We start from the raw sequence: 14,353 nt of genomic DNA, 5'->3' as shown, positions 1-14,353 counted from the left end.
GTGTATTACTCCTAGGCCACATGGAGAGATGGCCTTCTCCTAATCTATATAACTTTGGCCTCCCTCCTCATTTTCAGCTACCCAAACATTCTTGCCTTCATGGTGATTCGCCATGGTTTATGCTCCATAAGATCATTACATATTCTTATTAACATTCTACCTTTTGCCTCTACAAAATTGCTCTCCTTTACGTCTCTGCCTCACCTGCCACACTTCCCTCGTTTGTTCTGCCGATAGCGAAGTGTGGTAATAGAAACATTTTGCAACATGACGTCTCGCCACCTCTCATATCTGAAATCAACCTTAGTCCTTTGCTATTCAATTCTTTTTCTTCCTTCACTATCAAATCTTTTATCAGCCATGACTGAAAAATTATCTTTGTAATGCCATTACCCTCCTTTTGTTGCATGAAACATACTCTACTAATATCCTTGGAGGAGATTGCTGTAAGTGCTTTAACACTCTGAAATACACCTTGCAGACTACTTCTATTTAATGGTATTAATGTTGACAATTTCTTTCCTTTACTTATAATCTCCATAAAGATACACAAATCAGAAGTTGGATCATGTTGCCCTTGAGGAGAGCTCTGGTCTTCCAGAATCTCTACTCTCTGTGGGTACTTAGTTTGACTATCTTGATTGACCCATTTCTCAAACTTCTATGCGCCTCATTGCCTTGATTACTCATATCTCTACTCTTTATCCTTTTATTCCTCCACCCACCCTTTTCTTTACTAATTCTCCTTTTGTTCCATTTCCAGAACTATTTTTCCCCTTTTCTTTCAGATCAGATCATTTGTTTACTATAGCCTCAACATGGAAGATATCCAATGTACTATAGGTAAGCCCACCTCTGTAATGAGATATCGCCCACCTGTTTCCCATCATCTCCCTGAATAAATGCTCCTATCCCAAGTATCCGTCAACATCAAAACCTTGCAATACTTATAAAATCTTGCCATACTTATGAATAACTGATGTAACATACCTGATGGTCCTCTGCTTTCTTGCTGGTTTTCATCTTCCATGCTGAAGGCCTTGTTGTCAAATATTATCGATGGTGAGTACTGGCTCAGCCAGTGGTTACTCAGGCTGCTCTCTGCCTCGTCTTGGTACCTTGGCTTGGCCATCTCCGTCAGTTCTGGGATGAAGTAGAAGAGGAGGAAGGTCCACCCATTGCTAACAATGGCGATGGCTAGCACAGGGTCATCCCAGGCTGGCTGAGAGCCTACTTCCTCGTTGCCGTAGAGGTACATCACTATCCAAGTGGCCCATATGGCCACTGAGAGCGCGGTTGTGACCAAGATGTAGACTCCATGCCGTTTCCATTGCCTGTGGTTTCCAAGCAGCACCGGACAAGCACTTACTAGTGTGCCAGCTATAAGGAACATCACATAGACCAGTGCCATCACAAAGTCCGTTTTAGCAATATTGCAAGGGCTTCCTGATGGGTCAGGTGCCAGGGGGTTATGCCGCACATTGGTGATCAGCAGCCACTCCATATTGATCACAGTCTCCACTAGGAAGAGACAAACAGCCAGCAGGAAGACAGCGCAGCTCCGTGGCCCATGGTTTCGCCAGACCAGGTAGTTCAGACGGACAGCATGGGCAACCAAGCAGGAGAAGCACAGAGCAAAGAGTACTCCAAAAAGGAAACGCCGTACCGAACAGTTGACCGAGTGCTGCACCACGACAAAAGCAAACACAAGCGAAAAGAGGCCAAAGACACCTATGAGAAACATGAAGTTTATCACCAAGACTCCACTTCGCTGATCCCTTGTCACCAGAGGGGCAAGCGCCAGGAACACAACGCCCAGGATCACGGTGCAGAGAATTCCAAGTGCTGCCACCGCCTCCAAAACAATACCCCACGCCAATCTCAGGTCACAAAGTCTAAAGTATATTGGGTCAACCCCTGGCCTGCAGCCGACTGGTGTCATTGATATGTTCTGGGCAGTCTTTGCCATTGACACATTACCTTCTGAGGCTTCTGATAGAGTACTGGGACTCTGGAAGGGTGACAGTTGAGAGGAAGAATTGTTGGGTGCTTTCAGGCCATGGTTGGGTGTCAAAAACCATGTCAGCGCCATGAGGTACCATATCGAAGAACACATTGTCATTACGCTACAAAAAAAGGTAGAACAAAATTAAAAACACATTTATTTGACAGTTGCACAATATCAATGGATTTGAGGGCAGCTAAGGATCAACATGGCCATTCAATATAAACGCACACATCACAAAGACTTTTTGTGGTCTCCAGTTTTACCTTTTGTGACTTGGGAATAAAGCTGCATATCCAGACTGCTTAAAATCGATGGATGTACAGGAATTAATGTGAGCCAATGTTAATGAGTCTGGGGGCATTGCATGCCATTAAATGCAGGGCTTTAAATGGGTCGGTACTCGCCGTTATTAAGTAACAGCACTTCTCAGTTTCTTCCTTTTCAGTACCTTCACTTTGCAGTGGCATGAAGTGGTGTAAAGTGGAGAGGTGCAGAGTGGAGTGGAGTGGAGTGGCGCGGAGAGGCGCAGAGTGGAGTGGCGTAGAGTGGAGTATGCATTGTATGGTAGCACACTGCTATTAGAAACAACATATTTTCAAATGAAATGGCCATTACATTTGCTCAGACATACCGTTTTACTAATAAAATTATACAGCATACAAATGATAGCGTGTAGAAAAGACATCACCTCATGTATTGACTTGATCATAATAAAGTATTTGTTTCCAACACACTTCAGAATTAACAAAAAAATATGTTTCATTTGTGCATAACTAATTCTAATATATTCTGAAATACTTGCACAGTCATTTAAATGCTATTGTGTGCTAGAAAAAACCCTTTCCTGACCCCAGTATCCAGCAACATTGGTACATAAATCCTCTAACTTTGAAGTCAGGGAAAGAATAGCAAACACCAGCCCCCTCAGAAGACAGAGTCTGACATATGACCTCTGTCTTTGAATGCACAACAATGTGGCAAGATAAGAACAAGACTTACAGGCCTGTTTACGCGAAAAGTATTTGTTCTTAAGAAGGAATGTACTCAAGCTGGACAGCCAAAAACAAATAAAGATAGCAAAAAGAAAGTTAGGTTATGTGAGTTACAAACCAGAATGCCAATGGTAAGCAACTGGCGGAATGCATTTCCAGGGAAGCTTTCTGAATGTTCCCAAGATGTATTTTGTAAACTAGACAGGTGTGCTGTCTGGTGGGCTTCGAGCTAACAAGCAATACACAGATCTTAGCATAGAGGGACCAGGGGTGGTATTGAAAAAATAAGGTGTTCAATTCCCTTCTGAATGGTTCATAAGAGGGATCCTGTTAATGTCTTGGGGGGATGGAGCTCCAGATTCTCGATGTCTATCCTGAGAATGATTGATTCAGTGCTTTGATTTTTTTAAAGGTGGGGTTTTCCAGGTGTTGAGTGTCTGCATTTTTCGTATGGCTAGGCCCTCCAGAGATGTTTAGTTTCTGGTTGAGGTAGATATGGTTGTATTGAATCCCTTGAATGAGATGAGAATGGGCAAGATATATTTCACTTCTCTGGAACCAGTGACCAGTCTGGCCAATGAGTGTGGGGCAGCTCTGATGGGTGCAAGGTGAATTTTGGGGCTGCCTACAAGCAGCGAATTGCCAAAAACAAATCTTGATAGTACTAAGGCCTGGCTAATTAATGTGAAGTCTTGGTTCATGAAATCGACATGATTACCCAAGAAATGTTCTTATTTTGGTATTTCTTCAAATCAACACAGATCCAAGAACTTCATATAAGTAGCCTGACGGGGATACAGATTATAGACATTTTAAGATCGAGGCTAATAGGTGACGTTGAAGCCTAATAGCCCAACACCAGAAAATGTGATCTTCTTGCAGCTTTGTAACGCTCTTGGTTGTGATTCTCTTACTTCTCTCAGCTCTGCGAGCAATCCACTGGGAGCAGAGAGCCTCTGACTCTGGGCCTCACACTGCCAGCACCCCCTAGCTCTTCCAGCCCCTGCACTTCTACTATACAAACTCCTGCAGGAAAGAACTACATCACGTGCATACACAATAATAGATTCCTCTTTCGAAAAGTCAAGTGTGTCTAATTCACTCATCAAGTTTCCTTTTGCCTTACTTTATAGCCGTCAATCACACCACATATATCTGTCTATATGTCTCGGTAGTTACACAGCACAGCTTTAGCTAGGAGCAGGGGGGACTTTGCTTGTGCTTGTTTATGTATACTGGGATGAAATTCCTATGCTTGACCCAAACATCATTTTGATGGGCGGTCCATGGCATTGCATTGTGCAGCCGAAGGGACCCTGTAGTATTTGCTAAGCAGTTCGTGTACACGTTATAAATAAAACTGGTAGTCCAGCCTAGTTTTACTGATGCGAGAGGGGCTTGAAAGTGCCTATTTAGGAAGTAGGAACAAGTAGGCAGGGCTGCATATAGAGTCAGTTCAGAAGCCAAGGGGGGTTTATGGGAGCTTGGCCTTTGTTTCCGAATTACGGGTGATGGCTCACCCTCGGCTATTGTTTCAAGCCGCGCCGTGCAAACAAGCTTGGAGCTAGCAGGTTCAAATCCTGTGTGTGTGTGTGTGTGGTCCTGCTCCAAGGAAACAAGCTCTGCTGACGACAGTCGACCCCGGGGGTTGTAAACATCCAGATCTGCCCCCTTTCCCAGCTCGTTGTTTATATTGTATGTTCTGCCACAGGACGCTGCCTGGTAGTCCTATAAATGGTAAGCGCGGCTTGTCGCCAGCAGAAATTAACTTTACTGCCATTCGAATAAAGGGGTGCAGAGTGCATCTGCCAGGAGTCCGCAGTTTGATTCTGCATCCATTTCATTTTTGTGAGTCACACGTGCCAATTCCAGCGCCTCAGTGTGCTACGTAAAGGGAGGAAGTAGTGATAAAAGAATTGTAACTTTGGATTCAGTCTCCTTAAGAGTTGATGGAAGATTAAAAGATGTAATGGGAGAGTTGATGCATTAGCCCTCTGAGCTATCTTAACGTGGCCCTCCTAGGGTGTTAGGCACACACCTTGCTGCAAGGGCACGGCTTGCATACATACTGATGTAGCTGATCCGTGATGAGTGTGTGCAAATCTTCTGTAAGGTGCACCCGTGAAGATTGATTTTCTAATGTGTAGAGCAGAGCATGGCATTGGACCTTCCAATCCACATTAGAGGCCCTGTTAAGGACCTCACTAATGTGGATTAGTGCCCCCACCAGGGCTTTAAGTAGGCCGGGTCTCACCGGTGCTGAGCACCGGCAGTTTTTTAAAGGGGGCCTCGAAACAGGTCTCTATGGGCTCTGTTTTGTGCCCTGGCAAAGGCGGTCCGTTTTTTTCCGGGCTGCAGTGACAGCAGGCTCATCGATTTGCGTTGCTCACACTGGTAATTTCTCACTAGTGGAGAGGTTATGGCATGACGTCATACCAGGTGAGGGTAGGGGAAGGGATATCATTTGAAGAGTCATTTTCACTCTGGATTTCCCTTCTCTCTTTGAAACTCAGGCGCAGCAACATCGTCGTGGTGTCACCTGGGCTTTAAGAGGAAGCTTTTTCAATATTATATACAAGCCATCGTTGCTGCTTATTTATCTTTTGCAACTAACAGCCATTGACAAAGCCAATAGTCCTGACTTGTTGTAGGTATGATGCTACTTGCTGTATCGTATATCTGGATGCAATGACAGAAACCGCAAAATACAAGTCGGACGGCACACTGCGCTAAGCACAGATTTTTAGCTTATGCGTTTTTAAGCCACACCCTTAAATACATTGGCCACACCCCTTTGAGAGATGCCCCAGTTTTCTGTGATTAGGATAGAGTTCAGGATCTCCTCTTTCTAGACTCTCATTCAGTGCGGGTGGTCCTATATCAGGACTCCCATGGGTGGTTGATCGTTCAAACCCTTTGAGTCTGCTGTTACGCTCACTCTTTCTTTCACTGCGCAGAGTGGAAGTAGTTACGTGCTTTCACTTTGTATGCAATGCAGTGGGTGGACCTTGGTATTTTTTTTTCAATTTATGAATGTGTGGTAGATGGTCTCGTCCTTTCACATTTGCATGCATTTTATTGGGTCTTGAATCTGAGTTGTGGTTTTCTTCGTAGGTCTTCAGTTTTCAAGCGTGTGCATTTGTATATTCTTTAGGTACCGTATTTTGGATGTAGAATTTACATATTGGGTGGTAATATGTTATGCAGAATTTTGTGGGTCTTTGCATTGTTGGTTGGAAGGAATTGAATGAACTATTACTTGCCGTTAATCTTCATATCTGCTATTAAGGTCCTCCTCATCCCATTCATTACTATATGAGGCGGTCCACCTCCCAAAAGACACTTTAAATTGCTAGTATTTTTTTTAATATTTACTGATTTAAAGCCCCTCCCACTCCACGCCTGCTAGTATCAAGACCAGACAACAAACGGAATGGGGAAGGTGGGAGGGACATGACTGGGAAGAGGAAGACCTTAATCGGGGTGATGAAGTTAAACGGTAAGTAATAGTTAATTAAGCCCACATAGGACCTCCTCGTCCCAATCATTACTATACGAGGACTTCACAAGCCGAACAAATCAAACTTGAAATAGAAAAAGCAGGAAAACCAATACTTTAATAAATCAAGTTTATGTCATTGCTTCTGGAGCACCGTCATTTTGACTCCACCTTTACACATCACAAATGCATAACATAAATGTGCACTTAGCACGTTTCCTGTGTGGCCTAACAACATTAATGATAAAGGTTTCGCACTTGCCATTATTATTGAAGTGCATCCACTGTAGAATTATAGAATGTATACATAGCACTCTGTGCCTTAACCGTATTAAATGAGATAACCTGTGGAGAATTGATGAATAAACCATCCTCACCTATTTAGAATGTGTTTACTCTTGAAACGATAATGGATTTATGTAATGTGTGCACAAATGTTTCATGTATATCTCATTTAAAATATAGTCCTTAACACAGTAAAGAAACACGGAGAGCCAGAGTGATAACTGAAGAGTCCTGTTCAGCACTGTTACAACATGGCCTGGTTGAGCAAGGATGATGCTGTTCCCATGTTCAATGTGGGACATTTTGTAAATGTTGTAGCTACAACGTCAGAATGGAAAAGGACAATGGAGCCCCTGATGATGTGAACTGAGGGGTGGTACCTGAGTGTAAATAACTAGGGTCTACACTGTCTAAGCTGTCTGCCAATTTCCTTGGACTGTGAAAGGTTTGGACCCCTATACTTATTCTCTTTGATTCTTGCTGAGTGTGGCTTAGGCTAATACTCAAGATTATCTTACCCAAGAATACTCTTGATCAAGCTTCTGCAATGCTGACACCTTCTTTCACTCTCTGAACTTTCCTGTATTTCCCTATTTTTCTGCATTTCACTGGATTTTGAGATCCGTTAGGGTTTAAACTGTCCTCCTTAGTTTTGACTTCAACTTAGACGAGTCGAGATTTTACTCATGTATAGAAGAGAGTACCAGTAACTCTTCTCTGAGTACCAGATCTTACTTCTGTTATTTTGTATTGCTGTGATTGAGCTTCTAGTTTGTCTCACTTGGAACACCTAAACTTCTTTAGGCGGTTGGGTTTCCCAGTGTTTTTCTGTATCTTTATAGCATGGTGCTGAGATTTGTTTACCTTAACTTGATTGTTAACTTGTTAATAGACTTCATAACCATTGTCACCTATTCCTGGTCCTTATTGTGTATCCAAATGGGTTACACTGTTGACTGAAATTGATTAATGTAATGTTAACTCCCATCACCTCTCATTCGGGAAAGAAAGGGTCCATTGGAAGACAACTGGTAAGAGGGTTGGTCCAATTAGCTGCTTCACTGCCTTCACAACAGCAAAATTATCCGCTGAAGCATGCAATAGACAATAGTGCTTTATAACAGTGTGATGCGACTGCCAGATGGCAGCTCTACAGATTTACTGAACAGAAACCCTTGCAGCCTAAGCCAATGAAGCTGAAACAGACCTGGTAGAATGCCCCTGAACCTGAACTGGAGGATGCAGACCCAAGGACCTATGAGACTGACAAATTGCCTGACGCACCCATCTACTGAGCGTTGGGGTAGCAACCTTTTTACCGTTATTAAAACTGCCAAAAGAGAAAAACAAAGCAGTAGAAAGGTGAAAGTCCTTTGTGCATTGCAAATATATCTGAAGAGCCCTCCACACATCCAAAGAGGATGGAACCTGATCAGGCGCGCAACACCCATTGAACTCACCGATTGAACACCCATTGAACTTCAGTCCCCCCCCCCCCCCGTCGTGTGTGGCAGCCCGGGATGAGACAGATCCCGGGCACACACAGAACCGCACCCGAACGTTTAACAGGTCTTTAAAAGACCATTTGCATGGTAATTAGGCCTTCCAGTTGTTTCACCCCTTCTAAGAGCGCCTGCAGCACCACTCTGCATACTGATTAAAGGTTCAGCCCCCCCCCCGAAATTTTTTCTTAGCCCCCCCCCCCCCCCCCCCCCCCCCGAAGTTTGGCTCTAGTTGCGCCTCTGAACCTGATCATCACTTCCCTCAGGAAAAAGTGGGAGAATAACCTCTTTTGTAAATGGAACCAGGAAAGTATCTTAGGAACTAACCTGAGTATAACCTTATCAGTCAGGATTAGTTTTTTTTAATTCTATACATTTCTTAATATCATGAAGTCCTGGCTGCTGGAGTACCAAGAACCACCATAGATGGTGAATGTGTCTACAAACAAAGTAGGGGTGTTGGTAGTGATGACTTTGTAACTCATGCAACTGATTTTGAAGATGGTGAGGGATAGCAAGTGGAGACAATGGAGCTCCGTCAGAATGGGGGTGATATGATCATATTTCTTCAAGCCATTGATGAGACATATGCAGTGTGTAGGATGTCCCTAAAAGGAGTGCCAGTGTGGAGTCTGGGAGGCCATGGAGGATGGTGTTGACACCTACCAGATGTAAGAGCAAGAGGGGTTGAACAGCAGTTATGAAACCGCTTTCTGGTCGAAACGGCTTTGCATACTTTCCTTCTGAGTTACTTGGATGGCAAGGAATACTTGTACTGCAAACTCCTATCCGTATTTTTAATTTACTGAAAAACATTAATTGAATCAAATTATTGGCTTACATCTATGATGTGTAGGTACTTGTATTTTGTGTGATTTAAGTGAGTAGTAATTAGGTATAGTAGACATTACATTGTTACCCTCCATCTAACATACGTACAAACATCTGATATTCTTTGTTGATGAGGCCAATTTATTGGTTGCTACTAAAATGTGAATGCAGTTCATCCTAAGCTTGATTTGTCACAAATACTCCCAGAACTGCCAATATGACAATTTTGGAAAGCTTTATTGTTTTATGGACAAGTATGAGGTGTCCGGCATTGGGCCAAAACAGCCGATTCATCATGCCAGATGCTCAGGACATCAAAGTAAGATATATTTACATACAATGAAGCTAAATGGAAATAATTTACATATTAGCTATTATACTGAAAATCTGTAACCTTTTCAGAGGTTAGAAAAAAACAGTAAAGTAACTGCGAGGAGCCTTCCATGCAAGTTTAGCTTTTTACTATTCTGTTCCTTCTGACAGGGCTATGTTAGCAAAGGGCGCAGTTGCTGACATCACACCAGCATCCCATCACTCCAGGGCTACGCTGGGTGGTGCCCAGCTTCAAGGCTAAATACTCTCCCCCTCAGGTAATGTTATGCATCTCTAGTAGTAAGTTGTGACCCTCCGGTACCAAAGATGTTTGTTGATCCATAGACACGCCCTCACTCCCCCAAGTTTACAAAATATCACAAGGCACCGTCTTACTGACATTTCAGTTGCAGAGGGTCTATATTCGCGAATCGAGGTAACTTCGCCATTGGCGAGGACGGGGGGGATTTTTCCGACTTCTCCCGAGGCAAAGCGGCCACGGAGACAAGCTGTGGCATCCACGCAACCTCTGACCTACCTACATTTTGTTTCTATCAGATCTTGTTGGCCAGTGGTTCAGTAGCTTGTTTAAGCAGCTGACCTTTATACGCCTCCTTATACTTATCCAATTCATATTTTTAGCTGCATTGCGCCATTTTTCCAATGATGTTATGATAAGGCATCATTCCATTCTATTGTCATATCAGACTTTTTAAAACTGGGATAAATACGTTATCGTTTAATTGAATTGACTATGGATTTTGTTGGGGGAGAGGACTTCAAGATGGGCAGAGTGGCGGCAATCCCCTCCCTGTAGGGTGCCAGATGTCCTGGACTTGCCCAGACAGTTCCACCTTTTGAAGGACTGTCTCGGGACCCTGAAACATTGCCTTAAAATAAATATATGTGCACGTTTTTGAGAGAGTCGGGGGAGCAAGCACATTAATCACAATGGTGTGCGGTCTAACATTTATACCGACCCTCTCATCAAACCAAGGACAGAAGTTCACGTGATGCCTCGCCTCCTTCCAATGGAGGTCTCCACGTGCCGCCGGGTCCCAGTCCCACTATTGATAGCTAGGTCCTTGGATATTGTCACCCTAAAACAACGGGACAGAAAGCGTGGCTGACTGTGGGCTGTTTACACTGTTTGTTTATTTATATAGCGCCGCTTATCACCCGTGAGGGTATCAAGGCGCTGTTCATGGGAACGGGGAGATTAAGTGATTTGCCCAGAATCACAGGATGTTGCGCCGACGCCGAGACTCGCCACAACTGTTGGCGATTGTGTTTTGCCTGTTGTGCGCGTGAGTGATGGTTATATGGAGATGTTTGCGCTTTCTGCTTCTGTATGTGTAAGGACGCTTGCGCTATTCGTATTTGGCCAACCTGGGTGCATCTATAGTGCAGCAGGTGCAGCGCACCCGGGCTCAGAGGTCTCAGGGGCCAACTTTATCTACTGCTCTATGCACTGCACCTCCACTGTGTATAAATAACCCCGTACTGATTGCTTGTGTATGCCTGTTGTGTGTTTGTGCGTATAAAGACGGGAAGGGAAAGTGTTTGCGTGTGTGCGCGTGCAGACGCACACTCAGCTGATGCAGAGTTTGAATATGTTTTATGACAGGAACGCTTGCCCTGCAGCGGCCCCTGCCGTACGCGTTCTGGGTGGTGGAGGCTTATTTTTTTACAATAGAAAATCCAAAATGTCGTCCACCGGTGCTCCTTTTTCCATGCAATGTAGTACGTGTAGTCCCGCACTTAATCTATTTTTGTAGTGAGAATGTGCGAAAAGAACTCCGAACACTTTAGGTCTGAAGCTGCATGAACGGAGCAGCATTGAGGTGATGTGCAAACTGCACTGGGACGGCCCTGGGGTTCAGGGCCAGACCGCCCGCCCACGCCTTGGTTAATAAATAGCTCCCCTCTTCCCTCCCCGGATCGTCTAAAGGACTAACAGTCGAATAAGCTTTTTACTGAAAGTACTCACACATGCACAGTACACAAAGCTCCCCGGCCTGCAGCTCAAGCCCCACCCCACGCAGCACCTGCAGGGGGCTGCCTGATAGAATCAGACTGCCCCCACCCATCCATAGGCGGTATTCCGGTGCTATTGTGCCCACTCTTGTAATCATGACGCCCCCTGCTGAGTACATTTACAATGTGACGCGTTCCTTCCGCTGGAGGGCAGATTCGACCACACACTGTTCACAATCACAAGCAGGCTCTGTTCTGCAAGGTGCCCAGGGCCCTTCCTGCAGCCCACGCGTTTCTAAAATGTCAGTTCTGTAGGTGTTTCCGACAACCCTCCCCGCGGCTCACTTTCCTTAAGGGATGTTGTTTATCTCGTGTTTTGTTTTCTTTTTATAGGGATATGTATTTATGCATTTATGACAAGGTCCCGTGGCGGTGTCACCTCGCATCCCAAAATACCTACGTTAAAGGTGCCCGCGCGGGTAACGGAAGCGCATTCAATACATTCCAAATTATCCACATGGGCTTTTGTTTGTAGATGTCCTGCCGATCACGGCGAATGTATCTTTTAAAACCAACAGTTGAGAGATTATTCCTAAAGGCTTATTCTAAAAAGATATTGGATTTAGGATATGTATTCATACCTACATTTTTCTGTTCTTTTTCAACTTCTCTCCTGTTTCTCCACTTTTCTCTCCCTTTCCCCATTCGTCCTTAGTTTTTTTTCTATCTCTTGTTCGGTATTTCGCTTTCGTATTTCTTTTTCCTTCATGTTCTCAGCATCAGGTTTCATTCTAGTCTTCTCCTCGCCTTTCTCTGCTTCTTTCTGTTTTTCTCCTTTTGCTTTGCCTTTTTTTTATAATACTGTTGCTCTTTCTTTCTTTCTTTTTACTTTTTCTCGTTTCTATTATTTCACGTTACTGCTCTTTCTAGTAATCATTCCTTCTATGACTGTAGTTTTCCGTTAATTTCTTTCTTGTTCGTTTTTTATCTTTCTTAACATAGTCTTTGTATTCTAGCACTATTCCGTTCATTCATTCGCAGTTTCTCACATTCATACTTTTTGTTTCTTTTTCACTCACTGTGTTTGTCACAATGTCCTTTCTAGTTTTTCAGGTTAGATTCACTCGTTCGTTCAGTTCATTGACATTTCCTTCTCCATCACGTCTCTTTTCCCCACATATAGCCCCCATTGTATGTTTTTTACTTACATAATGCCTCTCTTGACTGCTTCTCGCCTCACTGACCACAGCCACCAGCCCCACTCATTTCAAAGCACCAGCTCCAACCGCGTCGCCTGCAGACCTCTCCGCGCGCCCGTTTCAACTTCAAGTCACCTTCAGTCACTTGAGCGAGCAAGAGGAGGAGGCGGGGAGAGCGGGGTGTGGTGCTCTGGCTGGAACAACAACAACTGGAATCCCCCTCACCCCGCCCCAGTCAGATGATGACCTCACAGTGACGTTCAAACAAACTCCAGCTGGCAGGCCGACGTCACTGTAGATGGAAACCCCAAAGGCAGTTTTTGCCACCTGATTGGTTGACCACTACCCCCACCTAGGCCGAAACCACTCAGAATGACCGTCGATAAAATCGAGCCAAGCAGATGTAAATGCCAAAAATATACAATTAATTCGAAACCTATTTGAAAACTGCGCAACTCTTGGAAATGACACATTTAAAGTACTTTTTCTTCTGACTCCTCTGAACCTAAACTTTCTCAAACGGATATGTTATGCGAAATAACACAGCGAAAGACGTAAAACGTGAATATTAAGTGCAATGATACAGCGTATCATGTTAACTATGAAATGCAAATATAAAAAAAAATTACAAGTTTTTTTTAAGATAAAGTAATCAATATCTAAAACAAGTAAATAATGAAGAACGAAGGCAACAACAGAATGCACATTAATACCTGGGTATGCAGCACGCACAATAAAACTGCCCTAATTGTTCACCACCCACGCAGTCAATCAAGGAACAAATCAATGAAACAGCCAACCAACTAATCAATCAAACGACGAGCAACTGACTAACCAACCAATGAATCACCCAATCAGCCAACAACCAATCCATTAATAAAACTATTCACCTACCGAGTTATAACACTAGCAATGAACCAACCTCTTGCCAAGATCTTACCTGAACTGAGTGCTCCCAGCCCATGTTCCAGGGTAAGCTGGGAAACCATCCCAGTGCCGGTCGTGATAATGTTGTGCGAAGCTGGATGTCTCAAAAAAGTAGTTTCAGAGACACTAATCCAACATTGTCGTGCATGCAAATGTGTGCAAAAGTTCACAGCTGAAATGTTATTTTCGAGGAAAATGTAAAAAAATAAGCTGCCTTGCTACGGGCCTAACTTGGGAATATAACAAAAGATATTTACTCTATGTACCTCTGACAAAAGGACCGGTATGCTTCAAAGGCTGTTCGGCAGTGTTTGCCAGCCTGCCCACTCCATCATCCTTTGCCTTTCAGCCCTACTACTTTGAGGCATCCTTGGGGTTTAGGTTCTGGTAACTGCATTAAAATATACAACTGCCGTACGCAACATAAACAACACAGATCCAAAAGCACCTGTAACTTCTCCAAACACATACCAACTTTCTTACAAGCCAGTCCTCTGCAAAAAGTCTCAACCATATGCGTTCTAATGCTCATCGAGGTTTGTTCAACCTTCGTCCATCCCACCAAAATCAAAACCACAGTCATCACCACATAACAAACTCTGCTAATTTTTTAGTGCCAAAATCTTGATGCCACCCAACTTTCCAGCCCACCTTTCAGGAATAAAAAATTTGCTAGCATTTGCCTCCATGAATTTTCAATTCTATTATGGACACGGAGGCGAGGATTATGCTTTCTCTTTCTTTACTGCAAAATCAAAAGCAGCCAATAAGAAAGTTTTTTACATATTGAAAAACAACATTCCGAAAATGCTTAGAGTAAC

At 43.8% G+C, this 14,353-nt stretch overlaps 1 protein-coding gene across 1 annotated transcript in view; it reads right to left on the bottom strand.

Annotated features, from left to right (window-relative positions):
- The window catches only part of LOC147701723 (G protein-coupled receptor family C group 5 member C-like), a 30,275-nt gene extending 17,554 nt beyond the window's left edge, over nt 1-12,721 (bottom strand). Inside the window, exons 1-2 of the mRNA XM_086930343.1 lie at nt 12,615-12,721; nt 991-2,126 (exon numbers count right to left, since the gene is read on the bottom strand). Of these exons, the coding sequence (XP_086786469.1) occupies nt 991-2,122 (1,132 nt within the window). The 5' untranslated portion in view covers nt 2,123-2,126; nt 12,615-12,721. The remainder of the gene's footprint in view (nt 1-990; nt 2,127-12,614) is intronic.
- Between the last annotated feature and the right edge of the window lie 1,632 nt (nt 12,722-14,353).

The sequence above is a fragment of the Lissotriton vulgaris genome, chromosome 7, assembly GCF_964263255.1.
Source record: "Lissotriton vulgaris chromosome 7, aLisVul1.2, whole genome shotgun sequence".
NCBI lineage: Eukaryota > Metazoa > Chordata > Amphibia > Caudata > Salamandridae > Lissotriton > Lissotriton vulgaris.
This window is presented reverse-complemented; position numbering and strand designations above follow the sequence as displayed.